The sequence below is a fragment of the Protopterus annectens genome, chromosome 7.part1 (assembly GCF_019279795.1).
Source record: "Protopterus annectens isolate FY-2018-M chromosome 7.part1, PAN1.0, whole genome shotgun sequence".
Lineage (NCBI taxonomy): Eukaryota > Metazoa > Chordata > Ceratodontiformes > Protopteridae > Protopterus > Protopterus annectens.
The window spans coordinates 145841273-145863396 of record NC_056740.1 but is presented as its reverse complement, the minus strand read 5'-3'; the positions used below and the strand labels follow the sequence as shown (position 1 = coordinate 145863396).

General features: G+C 36.0%; 1 protein-coding gene across 1 annotated transcript in view; it reads right to left on the bottom strand.

Annotated features, from left to right (window-relative positions):
- Positions 1–22124, bottom strand: part of UROC1 (urocanate hydratase 1) — a 1269467-nt gene that overhangs the window by 873050 nt on the left and 374293 nt on the right. Inside the window, exon 6 of the mRNA XM_044078604.1 lies at positions 5195–5323. Within this exon, the coding sequence (XP_043934539.1) occupies positions 5195–5323 (129 nt within the window). The remainder of the gene's footprint in view (positions 1–5194; positions 5324–22124) is intronic.

The following is a 22124-nucleotide window of genomic DNA, read 5'->3' as shown; positions in this document are numbered from 1 at the left end:
CTGATGCACAAAAATAATTGCATTGCATTTGCATTACTGCTATTTAAATAATACAAAGTTAAACACTGTTTAGGCAGGCGCATTTGTGTTGTTCACTTAGTTGTTCAATAAACTTCTTCTTGAATGGGTAACTTCTGATGTCCTGTGAAAGGCAGTTCCATAGGTATGATCTTGGAACTGGATCTTACTGAAACATAGTCTAGGTTTAACTAGAGTAAGGAGGTACGTAAGCAGGTTTTGCATGATGTTCAGATGCAAGAGAACAACAGTAACTACAGTTTAGCAACTTAAATATTAGAGAGTTAAGGAAATGATTTCCAGTCAAATTACCTTGTGCAGTGAAATGCAATGGAATTTTCTAGCTTTAGAGATGTATGTTTTCCCAGCAGTAGTTTGCAGGATGTTTGTATTCTGGTCTGAGATTACAGTTTTGGGCATTAACATTTGTATATTGATTTCTAACTTCTTGTGGTTAAGAGGTGCATGTATTTATACACCAATTTGGTTTGTTGCGGGGCCAGTTGCACCATGTTTGGTATGGAGAGTGAATGTCCTTTGTTGAATTAGCACAAGACTTAAGTAGTTTGGTGAATTGTAATGGGATGTGGTGTGTCTTGAGGGTCATTTATAACAATGCTAAGATGTCTAGACAGTCGTTGAATGGTACAAACAACATTACTGAAGAAGCAGTATAATAATGAGTAGGACTTCAAGTTTTGTTAGCTCTAGATGTGTCTGACGTATCTTTGAAAATTATTTTGTATGTCTGTAAGTGCAGTGTTGCAGCATTATATTATGGTATAATCAGTACAGAGTGTATAGCTGACAGACTGTAGAGGAGGTCATTTATAAAAATGGAGGACAGCAAGGGTTCTGGATTGCTTATAGAAGCTGTACCATTTCAGACACTGTTTCCTTGCATCCATGAAGGTTCTGTCTGATATGTAGGCTAATAACCAATTTAATGCAGTCACTAACAATGTAATTTTGTATTTAGCAGGAGGGATGGATCAACTCTTTCAAAGGCACACACATCCATTTCTTCATTGTTTTTTTACATATACAATTACAGTACTATCATGCACTTGACACACAAGTGGTCGAGTCCACCAGTGCGAGTCCCACATTGCAAACGTTGTAATGTTGAAAAACAATATTACTAACTGTGCCTTTTGCAGCTTTGTTGACATTTGGGAGTGGGAATTTGTCCTTTCCATGCTGTTATGTGACTTCATTGTTGGTATATATAAATTCAAAGGGGTGTATGGAGTGCAGGGGGGACTTGCCCCTATGAATAATATATATTTTTTTTGAGGTTTGATTTGTTCAGATTGAATTTCTTTTTCAGCTGGAATACTTATTTGACTTGCTTACTGCTCTCCTATTGCTGATCTCGGTCTGAAACTTGGTGGCTTGTGATTTTTCCACCCCTATGTTTCATGTTTAAGGGGCCTATGATTTTGAAAACAGCCCAGAGTTAATCTTTATCTGCCACTGGCAAAATGTGTTTTCTTTGAATGTGGGTTTCAGTGTTGTTTCAATGCATGTGAGTTTCAAGGGCAGAGAAGTTTTAATGCTAAGTCTATTTTCATTGTGAGACTGCATTGCTTTGTTTAACAGATATCTATTAGGGTTTGTGCTGTAAAATGCAAAATAAAACTTTCAAATGAAATCTAAATCATCACAGAAGTAAAGCAGTATGCACATTACAGTGTTTATGGTAAATGGGGCAAAATAACCAAGGAATGGGACATTGGAATGGCTGCATGGGGGGAGGCTCCATTCGACCATGATTTTGTGAGGGGGGGGGGTAGCAAACTCAGACAGCCCCGGTTGAACTATACCTCTCAGCTGTCCATATGTTTGCAGAATGAAAAGATATTTGCTTCTTATTTTTGGTTTGTTCCTCATAAAATTTGTGGTTTTCTAGCAAATCATTTAGGAATGAAGTCACTAAATGACAGACATTGAGTTTCAGACGTCATAACCTTCAGAAAAATGCATGCTAATGCAAGACCTGTTATTCTATCAACTGTCTTAAGTTTATACAAGAGCAATTTTTAGTAGTGTTTGTATGTTCCCCCAGTATATTTGGCCTTGTCCAGATTTCCTGCATTAAGAGGGATGTGCAAATCGCTTTGTAGAATTAGGAATATCTAAACCTCTCCATTGTCCCCAATTTTGGCTCAAAATGTTGCTCTCCCCTAATAATCCCTCCTCAAAATGGCAATTTTGGAAGAAAACGTGGAGGGTTTACAATTATATATAACTGTAATGATCAGAGTTATAGATTACTTTTATTTCAGAAATGCATGTAGATGCTCTTATTTTGTTAGCTGCTCAAGTTAACAGTGTTAATATTAAAAAGGTGTCCCTTTTTTGACAGGTTGCCAGCTGTATTGTGTGGCAACTTTATATTTTTGCATCACAGTTTGGTCTGTTTTTCATAAAATTGTGTTTCCTGGCAAATTAGTGGCAAGTCATTAAAGATTGAAGTTAGAAAATAATGGCAGAAATAGTTTCAGATTTCATACCCTTCAGAAAATTCGTACTAATGCAAGACCTACTACTGTTCTGTTATCTAAGTTAATAAGAGCAATATTTAAAAAGTGTCCTTATTTTTGGGCCTGTGTCCCACTTCTAGTTCTATGTATGGCTTTGTCCAGATTTCTTGCTCTGAAGCTGAGAGGTATGAGTGTCAGACCCATCACTGTCAGCCAGAGACATTTCAAATTGTGACATACTTGTTGCACCCCACTCCCCATTGTAGTGGCTCTGGATGTGTCCAAGGAAGGCAAGGAGCAGTTATGCAGTGTAAGTGTGCAGAGTATTCCCCCATCCAAGGAAGACCACAAGTATGACCATGACTTTTCATCTGTCCTTGATTTTGCAGAATGTTCTGGTTTTCTGTCATATTTTTATACTGTTGATTTATGCTTCTTATTATTCAGGAAATGCATGCTGTCACAGTGCCCTGTTTCTCTGTTTAAGTAGCAATGATTTAATGACCATCAGGTAAGCTTGTCGGAGATTGTAAGATGCAAGTACGCTTTAATAAGCATACTGTTAAAGAATTACCAGCATTGAAAACCTTTTCGTTGTTGCCATGCCGAGAATATTTACATAACTAGATAATGTATAAGCCTTGGATATTGAAATACATATGACAGTATTCGTAATAAAAGGACAGGATTACAGTATTTTCAGAAGCTCATTACATTTGTTGGAGACTTGCAGTAATCTTTTGTTGGAGACTTGCAGTCATCTTTGCAGGCTTACCCGTAAACTAAACAGAATGCCAATCTATCATGTGTGGTCCATAACTTGTGCAGGAATCCTTTAAGCAATTTATCTTGAGCTTGTTTCTTGTTTGCTGTTCATTTTTTACTTTGATCATGTCTACCCATGAAACAAGTAGATAGTTGTGTCAGGCAGCAGGTCTTTTGTGGATAAGAAACATTTTTACAAGCGGGGGTATCACAGAGATTGCTACTTTCAGCATGTTACTTGGTCATTTTATAAAGCTGACTATAAATTATAATTAGAACTGCAGTGCAAGGAGTAGTGGTTTGAGTTGAGTACTACTTGTTTTTTTATACTTGATTTTGACTGGCATTCCAGTAATGTATTTAAAAAGTAATTTATTTTTTCATGCCTCACAACCTGTTTCCTTCTGGATATTAAGTAAGTTGTCATGTAGCCAATGCATTGAAATATTTTTTTCTTCTACACTTCATTTTGTCTTGACTGGACTCTCGTAATGACTATTTGGCACCTAGGGCAGCATATTTAAAGTTCCAGTTGTGGTTTTGAGCATAGCTCCACCCCTTTCTAGTTGGCCACACCCCTTCCCATTGGCCCCACCCATTAGCTGTCTCCTGCAGCCCTCCTTTAATTTAAAGTCACCAGCCGCCACTGATATCCATGAAGTATCTCCCTTTACTAGTGAAGACCCCTTACCACTTAGACCCTCTAGAGATATCCAGGTCTTTACAATCCCCAAAAAACATGCAGCTATGTCCCTATGTCCTTCCCCATCTCTAACAAGTTCAGCTTGTGCCGTGAAATATTTTCTGTATGCTATCTGGGGTATAGAAAAAAAATATGTAAACATTTCCACACAAAAATCAAAGCTTTCTATTTCTTATTATCTTTACTGGCATCAAACACAAGCAGGCATCTGAAGTATACACAGAAGTGGCCACAACTGCTGGGTAGGGGTGGGAGTTGACTGTTGATGAAGGTAATTTGCCTTCTTGTCATTTGTTCAGTACAGTCACTAATTTGTCTTTGCAAAACTAATGTGGACTTTTGCGAAGTAAGATGGAATGTTTCATTACTGTGATCATTACCACTGTTTTTAATCACAACAGCCCACTGGAAACTTTGTCCAAGCAAAGTTCAGATCACCTTCTGATAACCTCTTCAAAAGACTCTCTATTCACACAATCCATTACCAACGTTAAAGGTTATTGTTACACATTTGGATAGTTCTACTTACGAGGGGCACTCTGGATATCAGGGATTGCATTTACATAACTTTTCTTATTTATGACATCAGTGCCTAGGTGTCTTACAAAGTTTGTTTTCCAAGTATGAATTGTAGAAAGTCGATCAAATCCAGAATATATTGTGGAACTTGAAATACTGGGCATGTTTAGGGGAAGAGCATTTAAGAACAGATACCACAAGAAATTCTAGAAGAGTCATGAAAACAGAGCTGGCAGATTAGTTGTCAGTCTTCAGGAAATGCACTGCACCATTTCAGTTAGATGACTGAAAGATTTTTAAGGAAACAGAAAGAAGCCAAGACAATGAGGAGGAGATGATGATTAAAGCATCAAACTGTAATGTCAAAAAAACATTTTGGTGCCATGAGCTAAAGTGATTTAATACTTATAAAAAATTAGGACTTACAAGGCTTTAACACTTTTTAATGTTATTGAGGAATATAACCATGAGACAAATTGCAGATAATAGCATAAGCAGGAAATTAGAGTGAGCAAAACAAAAAATGACCACTTTTTGAGAAAAAATAACAGCCAATAACTTGCTACCATGTATGAGCATTTTATAATACATATTTTAACTTCCAATTATTAATATGCAAGTTGCCAAAATAAACAGTTGTTCATTTGTCAAGTCAATACTTTATCATATGTGCAGTATATCTGGTATAAGAAACAATACCCACCATTCCGTTAGTAATGACCACACGAGGCGCATCTCGATGGCTGGGGAACAAACCTAGGGGATGGCCACTGTACATTATCAGTGTCTGCTCATCAGTCATTTCTGACAGGTAGTGCATCACCAGCCAGAACTAAAAATGAAAAGTAAAACTGATTACTGCAGTGACAGTTGTAACAGAATAAGGAATGTTTACATCGTAAGCCTTAATTAAATAGCTCTGCATTCTTCCCTAAAGTGAGAAGTAGAATACAGCTAGTGAAGAACCGACATGCACATATGAAGTATGTTAATATTTGGCATGCAAAGGTAAGCAATCACAATATCTGTAATTATGCAGAGACAACATGTCAGATGTTTTGATGCAATGGCATGACAATGTCGCATTTAAGATTAAGGATCCAGAAATAAAACAAAACTTGCACTAACCCATGTATTCTGCCAGTAAAAAATGCCAACACAAAACCATAGTTGTACAAACCCAGTAATGAAGGCACATTAAAATGAGTGTGTGTATGTCACATTCTAAAAGTTAGATGCCAAGAGCAAGTAATGCTGTAAACTGAAACAACTCACAGCAGTAATTTAACAGCATTCTGCAGGGAACTGCAATTCACAATGTGGGGGGTCGCCCAGCTTCACAATCAATGTTAAACATCATCATTAAATTGTGGGTTCTGATGATTCCTAAAGAATGCCTGTGGTTAGAAACTTGGCTGTCTTGTTTCTTGACTTTTGGGCATTTATATGCATTTCACACACTTTGTGGATTTAAATACAATGTGTTTTACAACAGGGAAGGTCACAGCAGAAGGGTTATTTATTTAGCAAGCCCTTCATTTAAACAGTTATCTCATTACTTAGGATAACAGACTTTCTTTCAGCATTTATCAACATATTCTACGGAGTTTCACATTCTATTACTTGCCTTTTAAAGTTAAACCATTGCTATATTGCACTGCTACTTAGGGTTTAGTTTTTTTTTGTAATACTCTTACACTACTCAATGGCTTCAAACTAATGTTACACCACAGGAAACATTACTGAACTGCTTTGTTACTATACCCATATAATCATTTATACAATGCAGTACTATCCAAATATTTGTTGGATTTATGCTGCCTTTCCTTGTGTATTGTTCCATTTGTACAGTACTCAGCCACATTTGGGGATCTGCTAATCAGACTTGTTTTCCAGACATTTTTAGGCAACTGCTAATGAGATTTTTCTTTCTATTTTCACAGGCCACATAGCAAGTTACCACTTCTATAGTCCCCTTCCCATTCTCACTTGTTTCATGCAGAGATTTGTTTACCTTCTCACAACAGAAAGCAGATTCAAGCCTCAGGGAATGTTTAAAATAACTAAATAAACTTGAGATTTGTTTCTTTTTAACCTAACTTGCAACAAAAGTAAGCTCTACTGCTATACACACTGATTGGCTCTCTGGAATTCAATAGCACCCAAATATGCATGTGCTTATTGCTATATAGCCCTTAAATTTTGTGAATATTTTTGTGGTAGCTTTTGGAAGGAGTTTTTTTTTTCCCATTCATGGGAAAACTGACTGCATTTTTCCCACCTATACTCACCTTCACTTCACTTCTCTATCCTACCCCCCATCCCTCTTACCCACTACCTCACTTTCTTCATCTTCAACTCCCCTCTCAAGTTCTACCATCAAATAGCAATCTTTCTCCTGATGAGGTTAACATCGTCTATAGCAATACCTCATGAACTAATTTCCCCATTCATATCTACCCCACCTCGTTTTCCTTTATCCTTCCATTGATTTAAACATCACTTCCATCATTCTGTAGAATTATTTCACTTAATCAATGCTTATTCCACTGTAATGCACTCCAGTGCTAGACATTGATTAATCAAAGTCCACCAATGTTATATATCAAAACAATACTGACTTACAGTCCTTGTTACCTACTCAGTACAAAGTATTCCCTTCAGTAGAATTGCCAGTCCATTCCCAATTTTATTACGTATGTAATGATGCAAATCCTCAATAACTATTAAAATCAATAAGGTAGTAAGCTGACTCACATTCAGATTAATCATCCCCTCAACATTACACTACAAAAGAAACAAGCAACATCTACTCCAGTAGGATGACAAAGCAAATGTAATTAGTTTCAGGCATTGGCTGTACAAACTAAAACATCTATCTTTGCTTACTTTTCTTCTTTTAATTTTGCTTACCAGTTACCATGTCCCACTTAATACATACACTACCATTATTCTAGCATTTCCACAAAAGCACCCAGCCTAAAAAAACAGCTAATATATTTAAAAGGAAAGACATCACTTAGGTTGACTGTAGGAATTGTTAACAGCTGTTTTGTTGGCAATACAGTTGATCAACAATTGAGCAAAATCACTATAGTACCAATGTTGGGAATATGCCTGATCCCCAGTATTGTGATGTCTTGGAGTTGGAATATACAAGTTACATAGGGTATTGGGGGTTAAGGAGGGGCTGCCACCTGGGGGGAAAAAAGCACTTTCGATTTACATGCTCTGAGGTTATATCTCAGAGCATGCACAGTGTATTTTCAATTTTCTTTTATATTGTTTGTGTCAGCATTATGGACATCATTGTTTAGACATTTCCAAATAGACTGGTTTAAAATATCTACAAACAAAACAAAGATTTATAATTAAACATACCAGATCCAAACTCTGCTTCAGAAATCCAAGCACAAGTATGAATCTTAACACAAACTACTTCTAAAATGTTGTAACATTCACATTACCAGCCATATATAAAGCCACTTTGAGCAATCATATTCCCTGCTAGAATAAAAATGTATCATATTAATGCCCATAGTAATTAGAATAAAATGGACCTGAATAGCTGGATGTGTTTCTATTCTCCAGGCACAATCTCAAACAAACAAATCTGAAAATTAAGGCACAATAAAAGAAAGAAATACTCCCTCCCGGTTATGACAAAATCCATAATGATCATGCTAGTAAAAGAGCTGGTAGTGTAGCCATTAAACATTCAAAAATATGTCATCTTGAATTGTACCCCACATGAATAGCAAAAGTCAACAAAGTTGAAATCCTAGTGGCTACACTTAAAATTCACCTACACAGAAACCAATATGTATTAGGGACATAGTATATACCTCGTAATGGAAGTAAGTCAGCCTCTAAGAACATAATATCCTGGCTAGATTCAAATATTTCTCCTGAAATAATCTAGAGGACTTTAATACTGTTGGCTCAAGAATGCTCATAAGACTATTCACCCCACTATCAATCTATATAGAGTCACACAGCTTATACATAATAACCACAAGGATAAAGTTACTGAAAGTAAATATTTTGGACTGGATAGTAACAGACCCATTCAAAAATTACTCATATGGGAAGTAGATAAAAACTTTATGTCATTTGAGAGGGATGCATTAGCATGGGAAAAGATGCTTGACAGTGCTACATGCATTGTTAACAATGACTTGCACCTCATTAAGTTCATAGGTGTATACTAGGCCAATGACCACTATGGCCCTTGTAAGCCTAGCTGTGCAACCCAAATGTGACCCACACATTTGATTTATATATGAATAATTTACTGACTGGCTCTGTCCAGAGACATAGGCACCAGGCAATTGGTGAATTTCCAATTACCCATCTATTGCTCCAAGTTGCATTTAAGGAGGGATAAGGATGAATTCTGCTTCAAATGGATGGGAAGCATGTTCCAGAGAATTGGAATTCTTTGAGAAATTCTCTCTGTGTCCAACATTGTTCTTATTTATGTTGCAAGCAAAATTTAGGTCTTTAATCTAGTAGCTCTGATGCAGTTTTTGCTTTGCAGATGTGCAAAAGGTTCATCAAAACAGGGAAACCTTGTATGCCAGGCAAAGATCACTTCTCAGAAGTTTGTATGATACTGACTAAACAGACAGGGCTTGGAGGCAATCAGCATAATAGATTGTGTTTACTCCCTCTATTCTTTTTGTAAAGAACTTTTGTGGTGTTTCAGCTGCTGCATGTCTCTGGTAAGGTACATACTGAAGGGGGCATTATACTCTATGATAGGTCTGATGAAGGCCTAATGAATCAACTTTTATGGGTGTTTTATTGTTGACATAGTTACCCAGGTTGTCTGAATTAATTCCAAGGCTTCCACATACTGGCTAAATTCTTTGCTGCCTTCATAGTGCCTTTTTTTAGTATTCCTGCTGATAAACATGCCAACATAAGATTTATGTCAAATCCAAAACAAGACCTCCTCAGTGTGGCTCTTCTCAGGGCCAGAAGTCTCAACAGCAGCATGCTAGACCTTGAATCCATCTATTATTTAGAGCGCATCCATGTTTGTGTCATTACTGAAACTTAGTTTTAAGTGTTCAGAAAGCACTCCCTCCATAACTGCGTTTTGTGCCTACCATGCTTTCAGGCCTGATGACAACTGTGATGGCATCTCCATATTTGTTAGGTGCCACATAACCTCCAGACAAATTCCAAAAGATCCACGAACAGCTCATTGAGCTCCAAATCACACAAAAATAAGACCATCAGTTCACAGATCATTACAGGACACAGTCCATGTCCTCCAGAAATCATATGTTGTTCCTAAATGTATTTGAACTTCCTATAAATAAAACTCCATCTTGGGAGCCTAACTTGCCATCAATAAGCTGGAGCATATAAACCTCAAAATCCAGAATATGTACAAAAGTTCTTGGATTGCAACAAAAACTCCCTGGAGCAAACTGTTGACAAACCCACCTGAGGCAATAATATTCTTGATCCAGTCCTAACAAATATAGCATCATTATACACAATTCCCCTGATATCTCCTTTCACAGTCAAGTTGTATTATAATTTAGTAACCTTCATCTTTAAAATATCTGAACCTGTACATACAGACATCTCCTAATTCAAGGATTTCAAATGCACAAATCTCAAGAAATTTTGTAAAATTTTCAAAAACTAACTTCTGACTTGGCCTCAGCAAGTAACTTCACAAAGGAGTTCTATGCCCACTTAGATAATGCTATAGAATAGATAATCATGACTAGATCTAAATACAGAAGGAAATAAACCTCACAATAAAAGAAAAACAAAAACTTTCAAATCAAGGTAAACATAAGAAAATTTACCTAAGGTTGAAAAATGCTATTTAGACTACTAAAGCTGTTCATTATTTTAAGTTACCATCTGAAGCCAAGGACAATTACAAATCCTTTTTTTAGGTATGTTAGGAACTTTAGAAACACCAAACATTGCTCAGATCTCATCTAAAATGGCACTACATATTATGTCCTTGTTGACATCCCAACATACCAGTAAACAAATTCAGTGCAAATTTCACTCAGGAGATAAATATCCACAGCCCACCTATTCCTGATGCATTCAACCCCCCCCCCAATCATCACTGAAGAACTACATTAAAGTTATAACATACCTGACTATTTAATAACCATCACTAAACAGGCCTTGGTAGATCCACTCAAACTATCTAAACTAAGGTTAGCTACCAGCTTTATCCCAGAGTTTTGGTGTATGGCAGTGGCAATGCTGCTCCATAAGGGTGGCCACACAACTGACCTTGGCAACTACAGGTCTAGCAGTCTAATGATCTCATTTGCAAAGCCATGGAACATATAAATGACCCAATAAATTATGACATTATAGGTTCATAGGCAAGTACTAGACAATTGGTCTACAGACCATTTCTAGCTTATCAAGAAACCCTATTCAAAATTTCAATTCTGCCTCAAGGAAGGCAAGACAAGACAAAACAGGAGAGAATGTGAGGCTGACCATCCAGTTATCTAGGTTTACATTGAAGGTGGCAAGGGTGCTACTCTGCTTGACATGTAGTGGAAGTTTATTCCAGGAGGTGAGGAATATATTAGGATATGAATCTAATCACACCAGTGTGTCTTATCTGCTGATGAAAATTTAGTTCCTTTAACTGAGTATTTGATGTACCATTAGTTCTGCAAAGGAATAGGATATCAAATAGGATTGGATCTTTCAGGACACACAAGGCTAGACATATTTTTATTTATGTATCCTTTTGTTGACCAGGTTAGTCCCACTAGGATATTAGCTTCTTTTCATGGGAGATCTGAGGTGGTATTTGTACTACTAGGGGAAATTTGGTCAGGGCATTGGGGAACCTCCCTTACTCATCTTTGTTATGAGTGGGAAACCATTTTGGAGGAGCACTTTATGTTTCCATTCCAGGCACAGAGGCAGCCTGGAGAAGCAGGGAGGCAGATGGAGGAAGGAGGAGGAGATGAGAGAGTAGTTAAAAAATGAAGGATAAGACAAATGTGTGCAGGATTTGGAGGAAATATTTCAAAGAAACCTGTTTAATGGACAAGACTCAGAAAATGATGGGTGTATAATTACAACCTTCCAGTTGGGAGGATTGTGGAATGATTTACCTAAAGAAATTGTGGTACAGAGTGAGCCAAAAAATGAAGGAGAGGTTTAGTGGGGGGACATTACAGAGAAAATACAAAAGGAGGATGCAGAGACAATCCTGAAGAATAGTGGTGAGATGGAAAAGAAAACGTATGCAGAGAACATAAAGCCAAAAAAAGGAGTAGCAAAAAAGAACGCAGAAGAACATGAAAAACAGAAGTATCTGGTAAGGATTCAAATAAAGACGTAAATGAAATTGACAGGTATGAAGTGTGAGACAATTTAATATCTTCTTTGGGTATAAAAGCACATGAGATAAGAGCATTTATTTTTATTAACAATTTTGTTCAATGGAAAGTTTTCTTGGAGAATATAAAAAAAGAAAGACTAACTCATGGAATCTATGTGATAAAGGCATTTAATAGAGAAACAAAAAAGAAGATCCATGTACAATTTTGAACAGAGGTAGAAAGAGACTTTGAAAGGACTTGAAAGCTTTATGTAAAGTAGTACTGGACATCGCAAAAGTTTATGACAAAAGGGGTTTATTGACTGGTTTCTGGGACTGTAATACTGTGTTAAAAATAGAAAGAGAAAAAAATTACACATATACCAATTATAAATGTGGAGGGGAATAGGGGTGTTTTAAAATACTGGGGGCAACATGTTTCTTTTGTGGAAAAAAGACATTTGATAAGTAACTGTGACAAAAGAAAATGGGACATGATGCAAAAATGTGAATTGGAGTGTTATATATGTAATAAAATTAGACATTTATGGATGGATTCCAAAAATGAAAATAACAGTAATGAAAAAGAAAAAGAAAGGGAAGAAAATGAGCAAAGAAGAAATTTTAGAAGTAGATGAAAAAAGAAGAAAAATTAGATGAGAAAAAATATGAGAGAGGATATAGAAGATGGTTCTGAAATAAGTGATGAAGAAGAAACTGGGAAGTAGTGAAGGGGAAAACAATTCTATTGGTAAAAGGGTAAAAGACAGAAAAAGAAAAACATTAAAGGGATAAGTACAAAAGGAAAAAGGAAAGGAAATAGATGAAAAAGAATATATAAAACTAAAGCTTGGGGCTTGGTATAATGTTTAAGGTTTTTGACTCACAGACACAAGATACAGAGTTTGATTCTCACCTTTGGAAAGGAAATTGGTTAGGCTTAGAATGTCCTATTAAGAAAGCTAGCCTAGTAACTAGCTATGAACTTATAAAACCATGCATCTAAGGAAAAGAGAAAATGAAAATTTTAAAGTGCTTTCTGTAAATGTGAATAGTATTAAGAATATTTCTTATTTATTTATTTATTTGCAGTTTGATTACCGGGGAAATCCACTGGGCCAAACTGACCCATTTTCAGTGGAGGCCCAGGAAGAAAAGCTCCAAGATGCATTATACAATTTAGATACAACTGATAGTTAATATTAAAGATAATATCATGTAGAATAGTTACTCATAAATGCATTCAATATCATGCATAGTTAACATATAATATAATAATAATAATAATATAAGAAGAAGAACAGAAATTGTGGAATGGTGTAATACACGCGATATAGATGTAATTATATTAGAAGACAATATTTTTAACAAAAATTACAAACAGAAAAACTATTGGGAGGAATGAATTTGGAATTTGGGAAATGAGAGATGTTCTGGAATAGCTGTATTCTATAGAAATACAGTAAAGATATTAGATGCAACTTTAGCAAAAATGGGAAGATTAACCATTGTAGATTTAAAATGGAAATAACAAGTATATAGAATTTTAACATTATATGCTTATTTTATTTAGCATTTGTTAACTGGGAAAGTCTGATTTGGAACAAAGCCAATTTTCAGGGGAGGTCCAGGGAGAAATGCTCCAGATGCATGTCTTTGTAACATGTGAGGAAACCGGAGCACCCAGAGAAAACACACACGAATGCAGGGAGGACATGCAGACTCTGCACAGAAGGCACTCCAGTTAAGAATTGAACCGGAAAACCTCTTGCAGAGAGTCAACAATGCTACTGCTGCACCACTGTGCCATCCACTAATACTAACTAAGAAAGGGAAAGCTTATTTCATCAGATTTTAGACTATGCAGTGATTGATATGAATATTATAACATCAGGAGACAAATTCTGAATTAAGGGCAAGCGTAAAAAGAAAGGAAATGATACAAGAAAAATGTTAGAAGTTATAGGATGTGGTAAGTAAAAACTTTGAGACAAGAATTTATGGACTTACAACAGGGTTATGTATAGAACTAAAATAGATTTTATAGTATCAGAAGGTTTAGTTATAGGAGAATGGGCAGTAGTTGAAACAGGATTTTTTGATCATCTTAGAATATGGCTAGAGATAAAAAAAAGCAAGGAATATACAAAATAGGCAAAGGAATAAAAACGATAAATGAGAAAGCATGGAATAAAGAAGGGCAGAGATTAGTTATACAGTTAAAGAAAGATCATATTACTATGAGAACATTTTATAAAAAATGGTCTGAATGGTGGATAATATTCAAGGAAAATATAAAAAAATGTTTTTTACATCGGCAATATGATGTGAGAAAAGTAAAGAAAGAAAAATATAAAAGAACATATCATGATGCATTGGAAGATTTAGAACGTAATGATAGAAAGTGCTTTGACCAAGAAAAATTATTATATAAAAAAATAAAAAGAAAAATACAAGAACTGTTATATAAGCAAATATATTCTTTACAAGGAAAACAAGAAGTATCAAAAGTTACTTAAGCAGATTAGTAAAGGAAGATGGCAGTGTAATGAGAGAAATAAGAAATGTAAAAGGAGAAATAGAAAAAACTCAGGATAATATTACGAATGATGTACAGTATATGTACATGAAGCATTAAAAGAAAAAAAGAAATTAGTGAAAAAACACGGAAAGTAAAAAAGGTAACAGAAAAAGAGAATAGAAAGTCAGAAAAAGAGATTTATTTAAACAAGCTAGGAAAAGTATTAGGACAATAAATATGGATTTGGCTGAAGGCCTAGATGGAATAGGGTAAAAATGTATAAAAAATTTAAGGGATTGGCAAAAAAAAAATAATAAAGATTGTGATTGAATGGTTAAATGAAGGTTTTTATGTATAAGGAATTATGTAGTGGAATACTTGTATGAAAGAAGAAAGAACAGAATTAAAAAAATGAGACCAATAGTATTGAATAATAATGATTATAAGATCTTTTGAAAATAATACAAGAGGGATTTGAAACTAAAATGAAAAATATTATGGAAAATAGCACATATAGTATAAAGGGGAAGAGTTGTCAAGAATTATTAATGATAGAAAAATTGTGGATGATATTATGGACAGAAAAGGAGAGAAAAAAATCATGATAGGAGACCTTAAGGCATTTGACACAATTGTATATGAAATCTTATGGGTAATAATGTAAGAATATATTATCAGTGAGAAACTTGGGAAATTATTATTACTATATGTTGACATAGATGAAGTAAAAATACTTGTAAATGTCTGGTTAAGCCAAAAGGCACATATAAAGAGTGTAAGGCAGGGATATCCAATGAGATGTATACTCATTGCATTAGTTACGAATGTATTAGTATGTTAAATAAATGACAACGTGAAGGAGGCAGGGTATAGAACATCTGAAGGGTTAAGAATTCTAGTTCTGTTAACATATGTAGATGACATTACTATTCAACCATAGCCTAAGTAAAGGCTTCATTCCAGCAGAGTTGAGAACTGCCATTGTCATCATTTTGCACAAAGGTGGTGCCACTACTGACCCTGGAAACTATAGCCCCATTAGCTTGACAAGTCTGATCTGTAAGGCCATGGAGCATATTATTATGGACCTCATAAACAAAGGCATAGGCAATCTCCAAGGACTTGACTCCACTCAATTCAGATTCATCAAGGGCAGATCTTGCCTGTTGAACCTGGTTGACTTTTTTGAGACTGTCACCAAGGCACTGGATGAGGGAAAGTCAGTACATACAACTTACCTTGACTTGGCCAAAGCCTTTGATACAATCCCCCACTCTGGCATCATCGAAAAGCTAACAGAACTTGGTGTAAATTCCTATCTCATCAGGTGGGTGACCAACTAACTCACTGACAGGACCCACAAGATCAAAATAGGTGTCACTACCTCCAACAGCAGACCTGTTACTAGTGGAGTCCCCCAGGGATCTGTCCTGGGACCCCTATTGTTTGGCATCTACTTCTCAGAGGTCCAGGCAAAGACAAAATGCCTAGCTTGCAGACAGCTGTAACTTGGGTGTTCTCATTGTCTCCCCAAATGATGTTAACATACTTTAAGAGGGTCTCGCAGCAAGAAATGACTGCTGCCAAAGTCATGGCCTTAAGTTAAATGCAAAGAAATATATCATCATATCATTCGGCAAAAACATAACCCCTACTGATTACCACATTAGCAGCAACCCCCTAAGCACACAACCTGTGGTAAGAGAACTGGGCATACAAACTGAAAACAATCTCACATTTGATCATCATGTAGTGGCAGTGGTCAGAAAAGCCTCTTACTTTGTTCATCTCATAAGTAAATGGATTGCATCCAGAAAAAAAGGAGACCACCACCTCTCTGTACTCCTTCATTAAGTCAATAGTTAAATACAATGCCCCATTTGGAAATGTACCTCTCCAAATACCTGCACCAACCAGAAAGGCCACAGAAATACCTTACAAAGCGAATCTATGGCCTCCAACACCTGTCCTATGTGGACAGGCTCAAATCAGTATCGCTCTACTCTGTATCATACAGATTTGCTCAGAGGTGATCTGTGTCTCACCTACAAGGCAATCTCAAACCCTGCTCTACTAGAGATGCTCCATATCCGTAAGTCTTTCCTCATGTAGTACCTAATCAAAAGGCTGAAATCTAATATGGGACATTAACAAAACCTGCTGGAGAGACAGGATCATCTCCCAGAGGCTGCCCCTTCTCTGGAATAGACTCCCCTACATGTCAAAGTACATTGCTAACCCTCTTCAAGCACAACCTTGATAAGTGGATGGTCAACCACAAATTTGTCCCAGAGGTTCCACCTGTGTCCCTCACTGACAGGCGCTGATTGAGGTTTCTTTTTTGGGGATAAACTCTTGGCTAGGCTTGTAAGGGCCCCAGAGTCATTAGCCTAGTAATCTCATATGATCCTATAATAATTGCAAAAAAAAACAAAATTTGAATAAAAAAAGTAATAATTTGCACAAACAAGTGTCTAGAGATGATAGGTATGGCTTTAAATAAAAAGAAAAGTAAAGATTTAAGTGACCTAATAAAGATTGAGGGTATATTCTTCACTATGAATGAAATTTCTGTGTTAGGTATGAAATTTGGGTATTAAGATACAAGTAGAATTTAATGGGAAAAACAATAGAAGAAATAAAGCAAACATCTTTTCTGGAGAACATATAAATTATCTTTCAGAAAAAAATTAGATGGCAAAATTAGCAAACTTAGCAAGTGTATTTATGTTGCCAACAGTATTCAAAAAGGAATTATTGCTGATATTTTTTTTTCATTTATATGGAGTTCTAGATTAAACCCAGTAAAAACAAAAGTTTTGTATACAAGTAAAGAAGAATGTGGTTTAGGGTTAATTAACCCAGTGGTATATGCAGCTTCATTAAATTTGTACAAAGTATTAAAGGGGATAGATGAAAAGGATAAAAGATTAGTAGTAAAACTGTATAAATACAAGTATGATAAATTGTGGAGTATGGTAAAAAGAGAAAGAGTGCATAAATAAAGAAATAAAATATTACCAAGAAAAAATATTTTGTGGAAAAGACAATATAGAAAAAGATAGAAAATTATGGTATAAAAATGTAATGATAAAACATTACTATGTAAACCTGTGGGAACATCTAACAGATGAAAATAAATAAAACTATAAAAATAAGAAGCAAATGGTATAATCAGAAAGTAGAATGTTAAGATTTTTTTTATGGAGACTGGTAATTTTTTGGTGGAGACTGGTAACAGATAAATTGCCAGTAAAAAGAAATATGCCATATATAAAAAAGAGATAGAAGAAACTACAGAACACGTGTTTTTAAAATGTAAAAGAGTAAAAAAGTTATGGGGAAAACTATGTAAATAAGATTTTTGAAGATATAAAAGAAGTGGATAAAATAAATATGGATATGATTAAATATGAATAGAAGTAAAGAATATGTTAAAAGAATAGAGGAAAGGTTATTTTAATGTTCTATGGGTTATATGGAATGAAAGAATAAATGAAATTATGTTTTATGGTAAATGGATTTTAGCAACAATATTAAGTAAAATCAGATGGTGGTTATGGAAAAATGAGTGGGAGTACAATAGGGATGAAAAGTTTACATGATTGTAAAGGAAAAAACAACTCCAATGGCCAAAGTCAATGTTCTATTGAGCGCTTTCGTCCTGGTAAATTGGACTTCATCAGAATAAAACAAGAACAATGATCAGCCATTAAATACTAGCGGCTTCTACCAGATTGGTGAACTAATTATGCAAAGCAGAAAAACTTAATGAGCCAAGTTCCACATTAGCAATTTAAAAATATAGCCAAAATGTATGCATCTCGGAATAAAAATATATGTGTGTATATATAAATAAAACATTCAGATTCTTAATGAAATCCCTATAAATCTTATCTATACCTATAAAAGATAGGAAGATTTAAGTCTAAGTAATGCACTTAATGAAATCTGGTCATTAAGGCCAGGAAACTTGGTTGCATTAGCTTTAATCTGCCAATTACATTCTTTATATTCCAAAAAAACATCAATAGGACACCCCGGTATCCCAGGTCCACATGGTCAATATCAAAAAATTTAAAAGAATGCTGGGGATACAAACTAATGTCTTTAAATAGGGCATTCCTGTCAATTTTGTTCTTGATGTCATAAATATGCTGATAAATCCTTTGCTTTAAGGCCCTCTTGGTTTTCCCTATATAAAAAAACATCACATGATTGACAAACAGTGATATAACAATACATTTTGGCTAGGTTTTTAAATTGCCAATGTGGAACCTGGTTCATTAAGTATTTCTATTTTGCATAATTAGTTAACCAATCTGGTAGAATCAGCTAGTATTTAATGGCTGATCATTGTTCTTGTTTTATTCTGATTAAGTTCAATTTACCAGGACGAAAACACTCAATAAAACTATAACTTTGGCCATTGGAGTTGTTTTTCCCAGTTGTCTGACTTCTCACTGTGGTTTTTACTGAGTTTTTATAGTTTTTATGTGTTTACATGATTGTAAAGGAAATTATGAATATGTGCAAACAAATTTTTATATTTAGATATTTGTACATGTGTAAATATGAGTTATGTTTATATATAAATAAAGAACCTATACTCTTAATAGGTGCCATGGGATCTTTCACATCCAACTGAGCTACCACCAACTCAAGTAAATGGGGCCTTGGTTTAACATCTTATCCAAAGGACAAAAGTGCAGCACACCCTTATGCTGCACTGCAGTGTCAGTAATTGATCTACCTGGTGTGGAAATAGAACCAGCAGCCTTCTACACACTAAGGGTGAGTGTGCTACCAGCTGCACCACTGACACTATAGATCTCCATGGCCATGTCTGTTAAGAGACTGAGTACAGAGCAAGGGCAGCAGTCTCTCCAGATAACGAAGACATTTGAAGCTACTGATATTTTAGTTATGGATTTATGAGGTCTCTCAAGTTGTGTGATATCTTTAGATAAATACATGCCAAAAGGTTAATTATATTCAATAATGGGTCAGATAAGATATGAGTAAGGGGAATTAAAACTTCTTTAGATCTAGTTGAGATGCCTTTGTATGTTAGATGGGCCAGATAACCGGTTTTCCAAACTACTGTGGAGATATGACAGTCAAATAAGGAAACATCAACAAGAGTACCTATCACTTATATAGCAAGTGAAACTGTTTAACAAGATGAACTATGCTGTACTTTTTTACATTATATTTGATTCTCTTGTCCTTGTAGTAATTGTTAACATGGTCTAACTGTATTGCAGCAATTATGAGTCAGTTAAAAATCGAATAACACCCAATTTGCAGTTATAGCAATTTCAAAGCTTTACTGGAAAAGCTCACCCAGACTCTGCTGCAAGTTGCTGTGAAAGAATAGTTAGTTTGATTTTGCTTTCTTGTATTTTGTATTACTTTATTGCCTTCTTCTATTTTGCATATTGTGGTTTGATTTCATTTCACTGTGTTTTACATGTATTCTGCTTTTAAGTGCATATTAAAACTAGGAAAGAGACCACAGCTGTCTCTCTTGTGAGTCTCAGTATTTTTTCCCACCCTCCTTCTCTGGTGCCGTGTTCTTAAACTCAACTGTCTTTCTAGTTGCCTGCACCTTGTGTTAATTTTATCACATATCTCCTTCCCTCTCCCCTTTCATTGGCTGTCGTAAGCAAGCACAAAATTATCACTTTGTGAAATCACTCCCCTTGAACTATTTAAATGTATTGGCCATCCCACTGTATTTCATAGAATTAGAATACAAAGTGTCCAACCCATTTCAATCCATCTTGCTGTTTTAAAATTAGTGGCTCTCTTTTTAGACAGCTAAAGCTTAATTTACCCCTCTTTCATATCTTACTGCTTAGTGCACACTGCAATGCTTAGGATATTAACCCAATTTTCCCTATTAACAGGGAATCTTATATGATACCAAACATACAGACAGAGATGCCTGAATTTTGTAAAAACAAACTCCCTGGACCAGACTGTCAATACACCAACCAGGCGTACAAACATACTGGATCTGATCCTCACTAATATGGGAGAGTGCTGCACAGCCCCTAGGATAATGTCTTCCCTGGTAAGATCAGACCACAAAATGGTCTCCTTTGAAGTAAAAATAAAACCTGGACTCCTAGTTAACCCTAGAATATGCAGGAATTACTCTAAGGCTAACTTCCTGCTATTAAATGATAACCTGGCAAAACTTCAAGCCCCCATACACCATAAGAACACTGCTGTCTATGCAGAACTGTTCACAGAAACCCTGTACATGCATGTTAATAGTTGCAGAGAGGCATCTGTACCCCCCCCCCCAAGAAGAAGTACAGAACTAACTGAAAAAAACAAGCCACCCTGGTGGAATCACAAAATCAATAAGCTGTATAACAGACAGAAGAAAATCATGGCAAAAATTAGGAGATGCAGCACCCTGCAGGATAAAAGGACTCTCATCAAACTAAACAAACAACTTAGAGGACAAATAATGTCTACCAAAGCCAAATTTGAGGTAAATTTGGCTTCCCAACCAAGGACACCCACAAGGACAAGGACACCCACAAGGAATTATTTAGCTGTGTCCGCAACCTCCAAGTTAATGCACAATTGCATGCAGAGCTCATTGTAAATGGAGCTACCTATACTGAGCCAGAAGATATAGCAAAACTACTGGCCAACAAATTCAGCTCCAACTTTACCCTTCTCTCCCCTCAACCTTCCCTCAGGAAATACCATCAAATACAACTCCCCTGCTATCACTAGAGAACAGATCCTTAATGCTGTCTCTAAGGCCAAAAACACTGCATCAATGGGACCAGACAATATCCCAGGATGCCTTTAAAATAGCATGAAACTTGACTTATCAAGCCCTCTGGAATTGCTATTTAACTATAGCCTCCAAACAGGCTTCATGTCTCACGAATGGAGAACAGCAACAGTCATCCCTCTGCACAAAGTTGGGCCATCCACAGACCCTGGAAACTACAGACCCATAAGTCTCACTAGTCTTATATGCAAAGCCATGGAAAGAATGATCAAGGAAATGATCAATAATGATATAGTAAACCTCCAGACACTGGACCCAACCCAATCTGGTTTCATCAAAGCCAGGTCATGCCTACTTAACCTGGTGGACTTCTTTGGGAAGGTCACCAAAGCAATGGATGAGGGCAAAATGGTTCACACTGCCAACCTTGATCTGGCCAAGGCATATGACATAATACCCCACTCAGGCATTGACAAAGTCAAGAGGTTAGGTACAAATCTGTGCGTCACCCAGTGGATAGCCAACTGACTCACAGACAGGACCCAGGAGTTAGAACTGGGGAGTCCACCTCTAGAAAAAGGCCAGTCACAAGTGGAGCCCCTCAGTGATTGGTCCTTGGACCACTTTTTGGCATTTACTTCTCTGAAGTTAAGGCCAATGTCAATGGTCTCTGGTGGACTAAATTTGCAGATGATTGCAAATCAGGAGCAGTCATTAAATCCTATACCAACCAAAGGTTCACCAGGAAGGACCAACACACACAAACTGATGTTAGAGCAATGGACTAAAACTAAATGCCAAGAAATGCATAATAGTATACTTCAGGAAGTCATCCACTCCTGGTAACTATAATATTGATAACACACCCCTTAGAGTTGACCCAGTAGTCAAGAACTTGGGGACACAGACAATAACCTAGCCTTTGGCCATCATGGGTCTACAACAGTGAGGAAATAATTCTATGTTGCACAACTTATAAACAAAGGTATGGCATCTAGGTCCAAAGATGTCAC